This window comes from Syngnathus scovelli, chromosome 22 (genome assembly GCF_024217435.2).
Source record: "Syngnathus scovelli strain Florida chromosome 22, RoL_Ssco_1.2, whole genome shotgun sequence".
NCBI classification, from domain to species: Eukaryota; Metazoa; Chordata; class Actinopteri; order Syngnathiformes; family Syngnathidae; genus Syngnathus; species Syngnathus scovelli.
Window position 1 is genome coordinate 146,529 of NC_090868.1, and position 12,384 is coordinate 158,912.

At 57.1% G+C, this 12,384-nt stretch overlaps 3 protein-coding genes and 1 non-coding gene across 5 annotated transcripts; 1 reads left to right on the forward strand and 3 right to left on the reverse strand.

Moving 5' to 3' along the window:
* Nucleotides 1-22: 22 nt before the first annotated feature.
* Nucleotides 23-3,030, forward strand: rtcb (RNA 2',3'-cyclic phosphate and 5'-OH ligase). Its single transcript, XM_049760455.2, has 12 exons — nt 23-368; nt 591-669; nt 771-838; nt 1,051-1,150; nt 1,226-1,382; nt 1,453-1,609; nt 1,729-1,888; nt 1,966-2,141; nt 2,223-2,411; nt 2,486-2,596; nt 2,704-2,823; nt 2,895-3,030. The coding sequence occupies exons 1-12, from the start codon at nt 276-278 to the stop codon at nt 3,000-3,002; spliced, it is 1,518 nt and encodes a 505-aa protein (XP_049616412.1). The 5' UTR covers nt 23-275; the 3' UTR covers nt 3,003-3,030.
* Nucleotides 3,031-3,156: 126 nt separating this feature from the next.
* On the reverse strand, nt 3,157-9,645 carry xpot (exportin, tRNA (nuclear export receptor for tRNAs)). Of its 2 annotated transcripts, XM_049760332.2 has the most exons (24): nt 9,459-9,645; nt 8,504-8,664; nt 8,324-8,406; nt 8,144-8,200; nt 7,999-8,068; nt 7,703-7,921; nt 7,445-7,629; nt 7,213-7,381; nt 6,836-7,072; nt 6,701-6,739; nt 6,564-6,626; nt 6,368-6,492; nt 6,141-6,285; nt 5,883-6,002; nt 5,723-5,817; nt 5,552-5,621; nt 5,237-5,475; nt 4,848-5,133; nt 4,393-4,699; nt 4,061-4,176; nt 3,934-3,981; nt 3,804-3,875; nt 3,644-3,700; nt 3,157-3,479 (listed from the first exon to the last, which is right to left on the reverse strand). In XM_049760332.2, exons 2-24 carry the CDS (start codon nt 8,591-8,593, stop codon nt 3,453-3,455), a joined length of 2,919 nt encoding a protein of 972 aa, XP_049616289.1. In that variant the 5' UTR covers nt 8,594-8,664; nt 9,459-9,645; the 3' UTR covers nt 3,157-3,452. The 2 variants fall into 2 exon arrangements, with proteins under 2 accessions (XP_049616289.1, XP_049616288.1); XM_049760331.1 differs by having other exon boundaries at nt 6,701-7,072.
* Nucleotides 9,646-10,140: 495 nt separating this feature from the next.
* On the reverse strand, nt 10,141-12,168 carry rpl18a (ribosomal protein L18a). The gene is made up of 5 exons (XM_049760528.1): nt 12,013-12,168; nt 10,824-11,003; nt 10,610-10,739; nt 10,428-10,537; nt 10,141-10,277 (listed from the first exon to the last, which is right to left on the reverse strand). The coding sequence occupies exons 1-5, from the start codon at nt 12,028-12,030 to the stop codon at nt 10,185-10,187; spliced, it is 531 nt and encodes a 176-aa protein (XP_049616485.1). The 5' UTR covers nt 12,031-12,168; the 3' UTR covers nt 10,141-10,184.
* Nucleotides 11,094-11,226, reverse strand: LOC125992562 (small nucleolar RNA SNORA68). Its single transcript, XR_007489669.1, has one exon. It is a non-coding gene; the product is annotated as a small nucleolar RNA SNORA68 (small nucleolar RNA).
* Nucleotides 12,169-12,384: the final 216 nt, after the last annotated feature.

Here is a 12,384-nt window from a genome sequence, read left to right on the forward strand (position 1 = left end):
CAGCTGTCCAAGATTCAATAAGGCAACAAAAGTCATTTGAAAGAAAGCCACTGTGGAAAGTTACACATCGGAGCACAATACATCGTATGTGTTGCCCGTTGTATGATAGCTCTCAAATGATTGGGAACCTTTTTTGTTTTTTTTCTTCCGGGTTGCATGCTTGAAATACTCGCGGCTGTCCGTAGCACTCCGTCTGCCTGCCTTCAATTTCGTGCCGTGCTGACCATACGCACTATTGAGTCAAGCATTTGAACTTGACAACCAAAAGCGTCATCATGAGTAGAAATTACAACGACGAGTTGCAATATTTGGACAAGATCGACACAAACTGCTGGAGAATAAAAAAGGGCTTTGTTCCCAACATGAAGGTAAATCTTCTCAAGACTGCCGATTGTGAACGTGGCTAGTTAGCAAGCTAGCCGCATTTCACATGTTTCGCATGTCGGATCAATTGACACCAAGGAACATCATGCATTAATTAGGCTGTTATTATTACTTTATTACTAAATGGCGACTTGGAGAGATGTATCATTCATTGGACATGACGCCATGTATTTATGTATGTGTATATGTATGTATGTGTGTTTCAGGTGGAAGGAATCTTCTACGTCAACGAGCCTCTAGAAAAATTGATGTTTGAGGAGCTGCGGAATGCGTGTCGAGGAGGAGGTGAAGTCATGCTCATCTTATCTTCTGGAAACATCTGGCTGCATGAGTGTTTCCACCTTTGGAGCTCTTGCTGATCACTTGCGTGTGTCTCCATTGGTCAGGTGTGGGTGGATTCCTTCCAGCCATGAAACAGATCGGAAACGTGGCGGCCCTGCCCGGGATCGTCAACGTACGTGTGCGCCGCGCCACGCACTCGTTGACATTCATTTAGGCCTGGTTCATTGCACAAGTACATTTTCAAAGTTGGCCACGGGGAGAGAAAAACCCCCCAAAACAGTTTGACAACAAACTGAATTCATGAAGGCAATGTAATTTGATGAGGAAACATTGGGACTCGATTTGCGAGACACGTCAGCCCTGACGCGTGCCTTTTGTCCATAGAAATCCATCGGCCTCCCAGACGTCCACTCGGGCTACGGCTTCGCCATCGGGAACATGGCGGCCTTTGACATGGACGACCCGGACGCGGTGGTGTCTCCGGGTGAGCAAAGCCTCGACAAGGTGTTTTTGCCAGGCCACTAAAGGAGGACGTACGTACGTACGTGCATGTGTGCAGGAGGCGTGGGCTTCGACATCAACTGCGGCGTGCGTCTGCTGAGGACCAACCTGGATGAGCGAGATGTGCAGCCCGTCAAGGAGCAGCTGGCGCAATCGCTCTTTGACCACATCCCCGTCGGCGTCGGCTCCAAAGGCGTCATTCCCATGGGGGCCAAGTAAGGGGGTTAGCGGGGGAAGGGGGGTAGCGGCGGCGCCGGGTTGATGAGCTGTGTGGGTGCCCGGCAGGGACCTGGAGGAGGCGCTGGAGATGGGGGTGGACTGGTCGCTGCGCGAGGGCTACGCTTGGGCCGAGGACAAGGAGCACTGCGAGGAGTACGGCAGGATGCTGCAGGCCGACCCCAACAAGGTCTCGTCCAAGGCCAAGAAGCGGGGCCTGCCCCAGGTAAAAGTCACTGCTGGACAAACGGGTCCTTTCAGCACAAACAAACACAATTTGAGGTGTAAAAAAAAGTCAAAGCTTTGGTCCAATGGGGGAGAATGGCTTTCTTTTTTTCTTTTCAGCTGGGAACGCTGGGAGCGGGAAACCACTACGCCGAGATCCAGGTGGTGGACGAGATCTACGACGACTACGCGGCCAAGAAGATGGGCGTGGACCGCAAGGGGCAGGTGTGCGTCATGATCCACAGCGGCAGCAGAGGCCTCGGTCATCAGGTGGCCACAGGTACGTGGCTCGACCAAAAAAAAGCAATTTAGTTTGCTTTGGGCTGTGAGCGGGATGGCTCCTTTTGCGGCGCGCAGACGCGCTGGTGGCCATGGAGAAGGCCATGAAGCGCGACAGGATCGCCGTCAACGACCGGCAGCTGGCATGCGCTCGCATCACGTCGCAGGAAGGACAGGACTACCTGAAGGGAATGGCCGCCGCCGGCAATTACGCCTGGGTCAATCGCTCGTCCATGACCTTCCTCACCAGGCAGGTAGGGCGAGCCAAATTGCTTCAATTCAAAAGCTTTTGTTCGCTCGTGAGCATTTTGCGCCGGCATGCCATGCCATGCCAGGCCTTCTCCAAAGTGTTCCAGAGCACGCCGGACGACCTGGACATGCACGTCATCTACGACGTGTCGCACAACATCGCCAAGGTGGAGGAGCACATGGTGGACGGACGCCAGCGCACCCTGCTGGTGCACCGCAAGGGCTCCACGCGCGCCTTCCCCCCCCACCACCCGCTCATCCCCGTCGACTACCAGGTCTGCCGCCGCCGTCGCCGCCAGTTATGTCCAAAACGGATGATGGCCCCATAACCTCTTTGCCGCCCGTCCAGTTGACGGGCCAGCCGGTCCTGATCGGGGGAACCATGGGCACGTGCAGCTACGTCCTCACCGGCACCGAGCGCGGCATGACCAACACCTTCGGAACCACATGTCACGGAGCGGTAAAAAAGAAAAAAAGTTTGCCCGAAACTGTCGACTGGACCGCTGTGGGAGGCCAAAGAGAATTGTATTAAGCGCGCACGTACTTACTTGCCCGGCGGGCACGCAGGGTCGAGCTCTGTCCCGGGCCAAATCCCGCCGCAATCTGGACTTCCAGGACGTTCTGGACCAGCTGGCCGACAAAGGCATCGCCATCCGGGTGGCGTCCCCCAAACTGGTCATGGAGGAGGTGGGCTCGCTCGTCCAGCCGTGGCTTCCGCTTTGCGCGTGTCCTCGGTCTTACCTCTGGGCTCTCCTCAGGCTCCCGAGTCGTACAAAAACGTGACGGATGTGGTGGACACGTGTCACGAGGCCGGCATCAGCAGGAAGGCCATCAAACTGAGGCCCATCGCCGTCATCAAAGGATAACCCAAATAAAGGCTTCATTCTAACTGCCCTCCCTCGTACACGTGTGTCTCAAGTCCCCAACACAAAGCGCGCTTTTTCTCGCTATGAGACTTTCTTCAAGGATACGGACAGAGTTGCAAAAAAAGACTGCAAAGTCAAATGAAGACAATGGAAGTGTGATTCTATTTTCTTTCTTTCTTTCTTTTACTATTTGTGCTAACAGAAAGGAAAGGAGCTGATTGCTCCGAGCAAAAAAATAGAAGAAAAACAAAGTGGTTCCTCTTATCTTATTTACAGCCGCTGCTCCATCCTCGGAGCCGACGCGCTCGAACCCTATTTGCTTCAACGACACTTTAAATAAAAATACAAAGAAACGCGTCAGCTCGTTTGGGGGGGCTCAATGAAAACCGAACTGCAAAGCGCCCGCTCGGCTCCCGCAGCGTCCAGGAGGGCGACTCCTCCGGCGGCCCGCTACGGCCCGGTTCGCTGGAAGAACACCTGAGGAGGTGAAAGGCATCGAGACGTGTTAGGAAGGCCATCAAATCTTCAATCGTAGCATTTCACTAATGTGCGATTTGCTTGGATTTCCCCCGCTGGCAAACGAGCGCCGCTGCATTCACAGCCACGTTAGCATGACCAAGATGAAAGAACACAAGTCTGACCTTCAAGTAGGTCTTGAGGACTTTGACGTCGGGCTGCTGCAGGACATGACAAAGCTCCTGGAGAAGAAGAAGGAAAAAAAAGAAAAGAGACAGGAACGGCATTGTGACTCCTGCAAGTCATTTGGTCTGGCCGGCTAGAGCCGAGCGGCGTCTGTCTGACCTGCGCCACGTCCGGACACACGTGAAGCGATGGGAGGTAGTCTCGCTGCAGGAACTCCAACAGTTCAGGACCCTGACAGACGGCAAAGTCAAAAACGGCAGCCAAAGGTCAGTCGCCAGCCGAACATTACCTGCTGGACAAAGACCATCTTCAGCGTCACGGCGACCTCGGCCAAGGTCTGAAAGGTCACACGGACAATTAGGACAGGCGCGCGCACGCACGCACACACACACGGCCGCGCGCAGGCCGGCACGCACCAGCACGGTCTGCGCGTCTGACAGGTCAAAGGTCGGCTTGAGAGGAGCCAAGAAGCAGGCGGGAACAATGTGTTTGTAGGTGAAGTCCCGGAAGCCTGTCATGCCCGCCTTGCCCCCTGCAAGCACACGGGTGGTATGCAAAGATGGATGGATGGATGGATGGATGGATGGATGGATGGATGGATGGATGGATGGATGGATGGATGGATGGATGGATGGATGGATGGATGGATGGATGGATGGATGGATGGATGGATGGATGGATGGATGGATGGATGGATGGATGGATGGATGGCTGGCTGGCAACCGGCGCTGGCGGAGGGAGGCCTCACCCCAGAGCTCCACCAGCCTGGCGAGCACGGCGAAGCAGGTCTTCTGCGCGATGGGGTCAGGGAAGTCCACGGCTCCCTGGATGAGAGTGAAGAGTACCCGCTCGACGTTCTCCGCACCCTGGTTGGCCAGAACCTCGCTCATGCCGCTGCCGGCGACCGTGTGGACGAAGGAGAAGTAGCTCCTGCGCAGCATCTGCTTCTCCAGGGCGGCCGCCTGGTCGTTGGCGTCGGCGGGCCGCGCCAGCGCCTCGAAGATGGCCAGCACCAGCGGCATGAAGACCTGCTGGAGAAAGGGGGACACCTGCCGCTGCCGTGGCAATGGGCGGGCGGGCGGGGGGGCCTTCAGTACGGGAGCAATTCTCTGGCCAATTTCCAAGCCACAACATTCCGGGTTACCGTCAACAGTCGTGCACGTTTCTAAGTTGTCAAGAGAAGAAAGAACGTTTGCTTCCTACTTTGAACTTGGTGGTGATCTGGCTGATGAGCGGGATGAACTCCTGCAGGTCTTTGGCCTCGCAGTCCTTGAGCATGTGCTCAGAGGCGGCGGGGACGAAGGGCAGCACCTCCTCCTCCATGCAGATGATCATGCGGTGCAGGAAGGAGCGCACGCAGCTGCGCAGCGCCTCCCGCTGGACGGGGCAGCTCAGCGCCGGCAGGAAGGCGTGCAGGCAGTCCCGGTAGACTTCGGTGCAGCCGCACTGCTTCACCGTCTGCTTGTTGCTGAAGGCCTTGCTGGTGCGACTGCCGGGAGGGGAGAAAGGGAAGGGGGGGGGGGGCGTGTTAGTCTCTATGTCGGCCCGCCTCTACGTGAAGCGGATGGAGCGAGGAAGGGCGGCCGTCTGACCTGACGAAGCCGACGGCGTGGCTGAGGCAGTCGGCGACGGCCGCCTGCGTCTCCTCGTCCGTCTCCAGGGAGAGCTTGTCCAGCAGCAACCGGAAGGCGTCCACCAGCGGCGCCAGCAGGCTACGCATCAGCGCCCGCTTCCTCTCCGCCGGACTCTCGCTGCTCACGATCAGCACGCCCGCCGCCTCGAAGATGAAGAGCTGGTCGTCGCTGGTCAGCGGCGCCGGGAACGTCTTGTCCTGCGGGAGACGAGCGAGGGTTAAAGGGTGCCGGGCCGGGCCGGGCCGGGCCAGGCCGGGCCGGGCGCTTACGTACGGGAGGAGCCAGCTCCAGGAGGTCCTGGATCCGGGTCAAGATGTCCTCGATGAACGAGGTCATGTGTTTGCTGAAAGGCACAGGCGGCGGTGGCGGCAGGAAAAAAAACTAATCAACACGGGCTAAGACACCAGCCCGGTCCCATCTTTCCCCCACTGACGACGGACTCACTGGAGTGTTTTGACGAAACGCGAGAAAAGGTAGGCTACTCGACTGCGGACTTTGGGACTGTTGTGTCTCAGCCCTCGCTGGTCCAGAAAAGCCATCTGAGAAGACACACACGCAGCCTCAAACTGCGCGCTCTTGCAAATGAGCAAAGGTGCGCTTTTACCAAGACGCCAGGAATGTGCTGCGGCTCCACCGTGAAGAATTTGTCGTATCGGACGACCGTCTCGAAGAATTCCAGGGTCACAGATGTGTGCCCGTAGTCGCTCACGCCGCACGTGACCAACTGAGAAAGACAAGACAAAGGATGCGCACGGGCAAAAGCGAGCGGCACGGGCGAGAGCGAGCGGCACGGGCGAGAGCGAGCGGCACGGGCGAGAGCGAGCGGCACGGGCGAGAGCGAGCGGCACGGGCGAGAGCTGACCGTGGCCATCATGTCCTGCAGCGCTCCGCTCTTGACGGCGTCTCCCGAGAAGTGCGCCCCGTGCGAGGCGGGCAGAGCTTCTCCCAGCATGTACAGCAGCCGGATGGCCACCTCCACCTCCTTGAAGGACGCGCTCTGCCACTTGCTGTGGAGCGAACACCACTGACCGCGTCAGTTCCATGCCCAGCTCCACCCGTGTCCTTCTGGTGCGCTGCGCCGCGCCTCACCCCATGGTGTCGGCAAAGACACGGCGAACGGAGTCCAGGACCAGCTCGGGGGACACCTGGGCCAGGCGGTCCAGGAGCATCTTCAGCTGCTTCCTGTACTCCACAAACATGGCCTCGTCCTCACCCTAACACACACGGGCCACCGCTGACGTTAGCACACGGTCCGGCCCGGCCCCCCGACTAGCAAACGGACTACCTCGTTGTCAAAGTTGTACTCGTCGTCATACGTCAACTTCTTGACCACGGCCAGCATGATGGCCTGCTCGTGCGGGAAGGGCACAAGTTGAGCGCGGACCGCATCTCGCACTTACCCGCGCCGGCGCCCGCGCTCACCTCCATGTTGCTCTTCTGACCGTGGCTGAGCTCGGGCAGCTGACGAAGAAAGAAGAGGCAGATGAAGAGGAAGGCCCCGGGGACGCGACACGACGCGCGGCGCAACGCGACGGGGGAACGTCGGGAGGCGGCCACCTGCTTGAGGACTTGCAGGTACTCGTAGCAGAAGGCCACCACGTTGGCGGAGATGTCGTCGTCGGGGTGCGCTAGGAGGCGCAGCACCAGCGCCACCTTGGCCTCCAGGGCCCGGAGCGCAGCGCCGGCCTCATCGGCGCTGCCCGCCTTGGCCAGCTTGCTCCAGCTCAGGACCAGACTCTGGCCCATCCCGTTGACCAGACGCGAGAACTTGGCCAGGAAGTCCACGTTCTCCTCCTCAAAGCAGCACCCGCCAACGTTAGCGACACCAAAACAACGTCATTCAAAAGACGTCAGAGCGTCGGCCGTGTCCGAGGCTCCGGCCCATCGGAATGCTCTAAACGCCGGCCGGCGGGCGGATGCGGAACGAAGCCTACCTGCTCCACGCAGAAGAAGCCAGCCGACTGCAGCACTTGCGCCAGCGACTCCACCAGCTTGGTTTTGTCGGCGGGGTCCATGCCCTTGTTGACGATCTCCAGGAGGCAGTCGCAGGCCTCCTCGCGCAGCTCCTCCACCGACATGTGGCTCAGCAGCAGGTCCACGAACCTGGCAGGCGGGCGGGCGGGCGCACGTCAGCACGACGACAAAGAGCGGCGAGGCGAGCCATACCGTTGGTTGGCGATGAGGCCCAGGTCGATCCAGGAGACGTAGGCACCCACCACTTCCAGGCACTGGCAGGTCAGCTCAGGGTGGCTGCGCTGGTACGTGTGCAGGATCTGGAACCAGGACTCCACCAGGTTGGGGATGCACTGCTCCCGCATGGCGTCCTTGATCAACGTGTTCCGCCGAGTCTCCTGAACACACGACGTGAGCGAGCGAGCGAGGGAGGGAGGGAGGGAGGGAGGTGCGCTTCGTTTGCTCAAGTACCTCGGGCGCGTGCAGGACGTCTCTGTCGACGACCTCGCCGTCGACGGCCATGAGCGTGCGCAGGTAGATGTCGACGCCGCGGGGATCCAGGCCCACCAGCGCCAGGATGTCAAAGAAGAAGTCGGGCCACAGCGCCGGGTACTCGGCCACAAAGGTCAGCGCCAACACCTGAGCCGCTTTGTTGCGCACAAAGACCTTCTCGGGCTGCGCGCTCAGCAGCTGCCAACGCCAGAGCACCAAGGTGAGCGGCGGTGGGTCACAGCAGCGGGCGGGCCCGATCGGGTTCCACAACTGACCTGACATTGCAGCCACTTCATCAGCGTCTCTCGGATGAGCTGCCGCTGGCCGCCGCTCAGCCCGCCGTGTCTGCAATCAAAGCGTCAGTCCGTCGCAGCCACGCTCCGGCCCCGCCCCTGCGCTCCGGCCCCGCCCCCTCCTCACCTGAACTTCACCTGATACTCCAAAACTTGGAAGCAAAAGAACTTGACGTGGTCATCGCTGCAAACAAAAAAAACAACATGGGTGTGACGCTCCGTGACAAATGCTACCAAAAAGTGTCGCTTGAATGACACACACAGGCAGGCACGCACGCACGCACGCAAACACTCGCGCACGTGTTACCTGTAGAGCCCTTTTGCGAGGGCCTGTGCACACACCTCCCAGGCGTCGTGCGACTCCTTGAGCTGCTCAAAGTACGCCAGAGCCTGAAGGACACGCGCGGCCGGCCCAAAGTTATCTGGCATGGCATGGCATGGCATGTGGACCAATTTTTGCAAATGAGCACGCGTGCGCTTGGCTGACCCTCTGGCGGTAGGGCGCGTCAGCGTTGGGGTTGAGCCCCAGCAGGGCCTGCTCGTCCATGGCGGCGGCGGCGGCGGACTGACAAGCCATGGGCGGGCGGGTTAGCCTGCGTGCACCCGTGCGCTGGTCTGCTGTGGCCGCAGGGCCTCGCCTGCTCTCATCTGGAAAAGTCAAACTGGCTGAGAGCTTTCTTGCTGGCCCACCCTTGATGCACACTTTTGGAAAATCTCGTGTACATGTTTGTCAATTATAATGAGCTGTCGCTTAACAGACGGCGCTTAGTTGAGATTCTTCGCAGTAGTGGCGTTTGTGAAGCCAGTGCGGGAATGATGCAACACAAAGTCAAGACTGAGATGACCAGACCCCAAAAAAAAAAAAAAAAAAAAATCAACAGCTCAGAATGCCTTTAACACATGATCGAAATACTTGAACTGGCCATGTGTGAGGTGCCACATGGGAATTTTTTTTTGTGTCCGCAGCACAAAAACGTTTAAGACCGACTGAAGAAAGTTTAGAGGTACAATGAATCAAAACTTCAGGACCTATATTTTGCCTCTTACTGCAAATGAATAAACACATCTGTTATTGGTCGGTATCTTCATCCACGAATAATCGGTCCTAAAATGATTTTTAAAAATAAACAAACAGCATTATGGCTTAATATTTTGCTCACAATCTAATTTTGACGAGAAGTGAGAGAACTTTGACACAAGCGTTTGAAGAATTTTGTCCCCTTTCTGGACAGGTGGACTGCATTGTCTAAGTGACAGTTGCTAACACGAGCTAGCTTTAGCTGGCTAGCTCCAAGTAGCCATCCCACTTGGCATCCAGCCAGCCAGCCAGCCCAAGCCTCCTCCCAATGGAACATTATCACCGTTATTCGTTTGTTGTTATTGTGACGGCGAGCTTTTGTCCCTCAGTCGTTCTCTCCCTCCCTCCGACCGGTTCCGCTGACCTTATTTCATGCGTCTTTTGCCCGTGCGGCAGCCAAGTCGAGAAAGGCTGCCTCGGGCTCGCGTCGCTGCTCTTCGATCGGTCGTCTGTCACTTTGCTGCCGTAGCGTGGCGTAGGTTCTCCAGGCTAGTGCCGCGCGGCGGCGTGCGAAGCGTGAGGTCCTTCACTTCCGGTTAACCGACCCGGAAGAGCTTCTTCTTGTTCGCTGGGAGCTGAGTTTTCGGCACATTGCTGCTACCTACCGATGGGAGGTCGTGCATATGACGTCTTGGTGGAGCTTTCCAGTCCATTAAAAGCGCTCGATTGTAAATGGCGACCCCTTGTCTGTTATTTACCCTTTTTTGAAATTTTGGCCCTTGTTTTATTCTTGCACTCATATGCGCTGCTGTGACAAGAGAATTCCCCCGCTGTGGGTTGAATAAAGTTCTATCAATCAATCAATCTGTTAAGAAATAGGAGCTAGTTTTCTAACACGCAACAGTGACGTTTGGTTGACATACAGGCCGTCTCAGGTGTAGTCAAAGCTGCATTTTGCTCAGGCCGTCTCAGGTGTAGTCAAAGCTGCATTTTGCTCAGACTGAAAGCAGCACTCACAAAATTAGAAGCACTTTGTAACGCCCACGCGCACTACACAAATCCAAGGCCACCGACCGGAGGGACAAAAAATAAAGACACGCTCAACGTTCCAAACCAGAACAACAATTTATTTGGATTGTGCCAGAGGCATTCAGAAGAAGGTGTTTGGTCTCTTGGTGGTGAAGCGCGGTTTGTGCTGGCGGCGCAGGACCCGGTGGGGCAGCGGGAACTTGATCTTGGAGTTCTGCAGGAACAAAGGCGCACAGCGGCAGACGACAATGAACAAACGGAACCGGGCCTTTTTTCATACGGCGGGCGCCGGCTTGCACTAAAGCAGAGCGGCCCCACATGACACGGCCACAGACAGAGAGAGAGAAAATGGGCCGAGACTCACGTGGAACTGCTTGATGGCGGGCCTGCGGCACTTGTTTGCTGCGATCACCTGGACCTTCATGATCTGGATAGAGTGGGCCCGGGCGCGGTGCCGGGCGCCCATGTCGCGGTCTGCCGGGGGAGAAAGGGCAAATTAGGGAGGCGCCAAAGTCGATGAGGCCGCGAGGGGGCTTCGCGACTCACAGCACTGGGTGACGGCTCCGGAGGTGGTGAGGTCTCGGTACTCGCGGTACATGTTGTGCGTGCCGCTGCGCGAGTCGTAACGCAGCCAGATGCCAAAGTTCTTCACCTTCAGGGGCGTCTTCTCGTGGACCTGCGCACAGCCACGAGCCCACCGTTACATGGAACTACAGCTGACTTGGACATACAAGGCGACCGCGCCACGGGCGCCACATACCAGTCCGCAGTAGACGGTCTCGCCGGACGCCTTCTTCATCTTTCTCAGTTGGGACACAAAGTACCAGAAGCGAGACTTGGCCACCACGTGGTTGGGGGCGAAGATGCGCATGCGGTACAGCGGGGGGGTCGGGTTCTTGGGCGACGGCAGCAGACGCCCGATCACCTTGTACTCTCGCAGCTGCCCCCCCCAAAAAATGGAATACAACAGAATGCCGTCAGCGACGTCGTACAAGGGGTGGTATACGGCGAAATTGGCATCGGCTGACTGGCGTGTGAGGCCTTGGTTTCACTTTCAGCGGCACAAAAGCGGCCGGGAAAGGCGACAAGGCAAATGTTGCTGTGCGCAGGCCACGCTAAGTCACACCACTGACGCGCGTGTGACCTTTGGGTTTGGCTGCAGACATTGCCCAAACAATCATCACATGGATTCACTACATCTTAAGACGTGCACGCTCATCGTCAATTATTAGCATTAGTCAAGACGCAAAACAACAAAGTAGTCCCGGTGCCGCAATTGAACTTTTGTGGGTCGTTTAATAGCTTCTTTGGAGCTGGATGACTGACAGCGTGCAATAAAGGAGAAGAAGAAGATAAAAAGGATAGCTTGAATAGGTCAAGGCCAATTCAAGTCGGCTCGAGCGTTCTCGACCATTTCAAAGCAGCGTTCACTGGCACTTTTGCCGGCGCAATAACAATTTCGTCAAGTACTACAGGCTTCTCTGGAAGCGCCAGTACGCGAGACATTTTCGACAAGGCCAAATTTGGCCATTGAAACAAACCAGGCGAGATGAACGCACGTTAGCTGTTAGCATCGAGCAGCTACTGTAGCATTGCGTTCGCTCGGTGTTCCATTCGGACTCACTTGTTCGCACAAAATCTCGAGTCCAACTAAGTACATTTCAGCTGTGGAAGTAAAAGCGAGCCGCGATGCCCCCATGACGGCCGGCCGACGGGCCTGCGAGGTGTACGCACGACGTGGCCTTCGCCGTCCACATGGTTCGGCCGACCGACGCCATGTTGCGAGCGAACACCACCGAAGTGGCAAAAGCGGAAAAGGGCTCTCTTGCAATTAACTTTCAAGTCAGGCGAGCGGACGAATAAGACGCGCGTTAGCTTCCACATCAACATCGACGCGCGGGGATCGCGTGTGGCGGAGCGCTGAGAAGAAAAGGAGCAATTTTACGTACAGTGCCGGACGCCTTCATGGTGTCTCGCTCAGCCGTAGGAAAAGAGGAAGTGACGTCGCCACCCTGCGCTACTACACGACGGAGGAAGGCGGGACTTCCGCTCGAAAGACTCCGAGAAACGTCAATCAAAACAGAGCGCCCGAGCGGCGACGATATGATGGCATGGCAGATCAATAGACACGTTGCGACATCCCGACCTCACAAAGGGACGGATCCGAGATTTGAGCCGGAAACCTCAGCACTAACTGCAAGGATGAGCCGAACACCACCGTGCTTGTGGTTGCAGTAGCCAAAGGTGTCCACACGAGAGCAGCAATCACTAAATATTAGAGGCACTTGGTGCTTTATAACCTTCCTTAAACACTGCAGGAG

Excerpts from the sequence above, each read along its gene's own strand:
- rtcb (XM_049760455.2), top strand. The coding sequence starts at position 276 with ATGAGTAGAAATTACAACGACGAGTTGCAATATTTGGACAAGATCGAC. Across the intron at positions 839-1,050 it reads CCCTGCCCGGGATCGTCAAC|AAATCCATCGGCCTCCCAGA; the intron begins GTACGTGTGCGC and ends TTTTGTCCATAG. Across the intron at positions 1,383-1,452 it reads GTCATTCCCATGGGGGCCAA|GGACCTGGAGGAGGCGCTGG; the intron begins GTAAGGGGGTTA and ends GGTGCCCGGCAG.
- rpl18a (XM_049760528.1), bottom strand. Across the intron at positions 10,538-10,609 it reads CGGAGCCGTCACCCAGTGCT|ACCGCGACATGGGCGCCCGG; the intron begins GTGAGTCGCGAA and ends CTCCCCCGGCAG. Across the intron at positions 10,278-10,427 it reads CCGCCATCAAGCAGTTCCAC|AACTCCAAGATCAAGTTCCC; the intron begins GTGAGTCTCGGC and ends TTGTTCCTGCAG.
- xpot (XM_049760331.1), bottom strand. The coding sequence starts at position 8,593 with ATGGCTTGTCAGTCCGCCGCCGCCGCCGCCATGGACGAGCAGGCCCTG. Across the intron at positions 7,922-7,998 it reads TGAAGTGGCTGCAATGTCAG|CTGCTGAGCGCGCAGCCCGA; the intron begins GTCAGTTGTGGA and ends TGGCGTTGGCAG. Across the intron at positions 6,627-6,700 it reads GTCAGAAGAGCAACATGGAG|GCCATCATGCTGGCCGTGGT; the intron begins GTGAGCGCGGGC and ends CCGCACGAGCAG.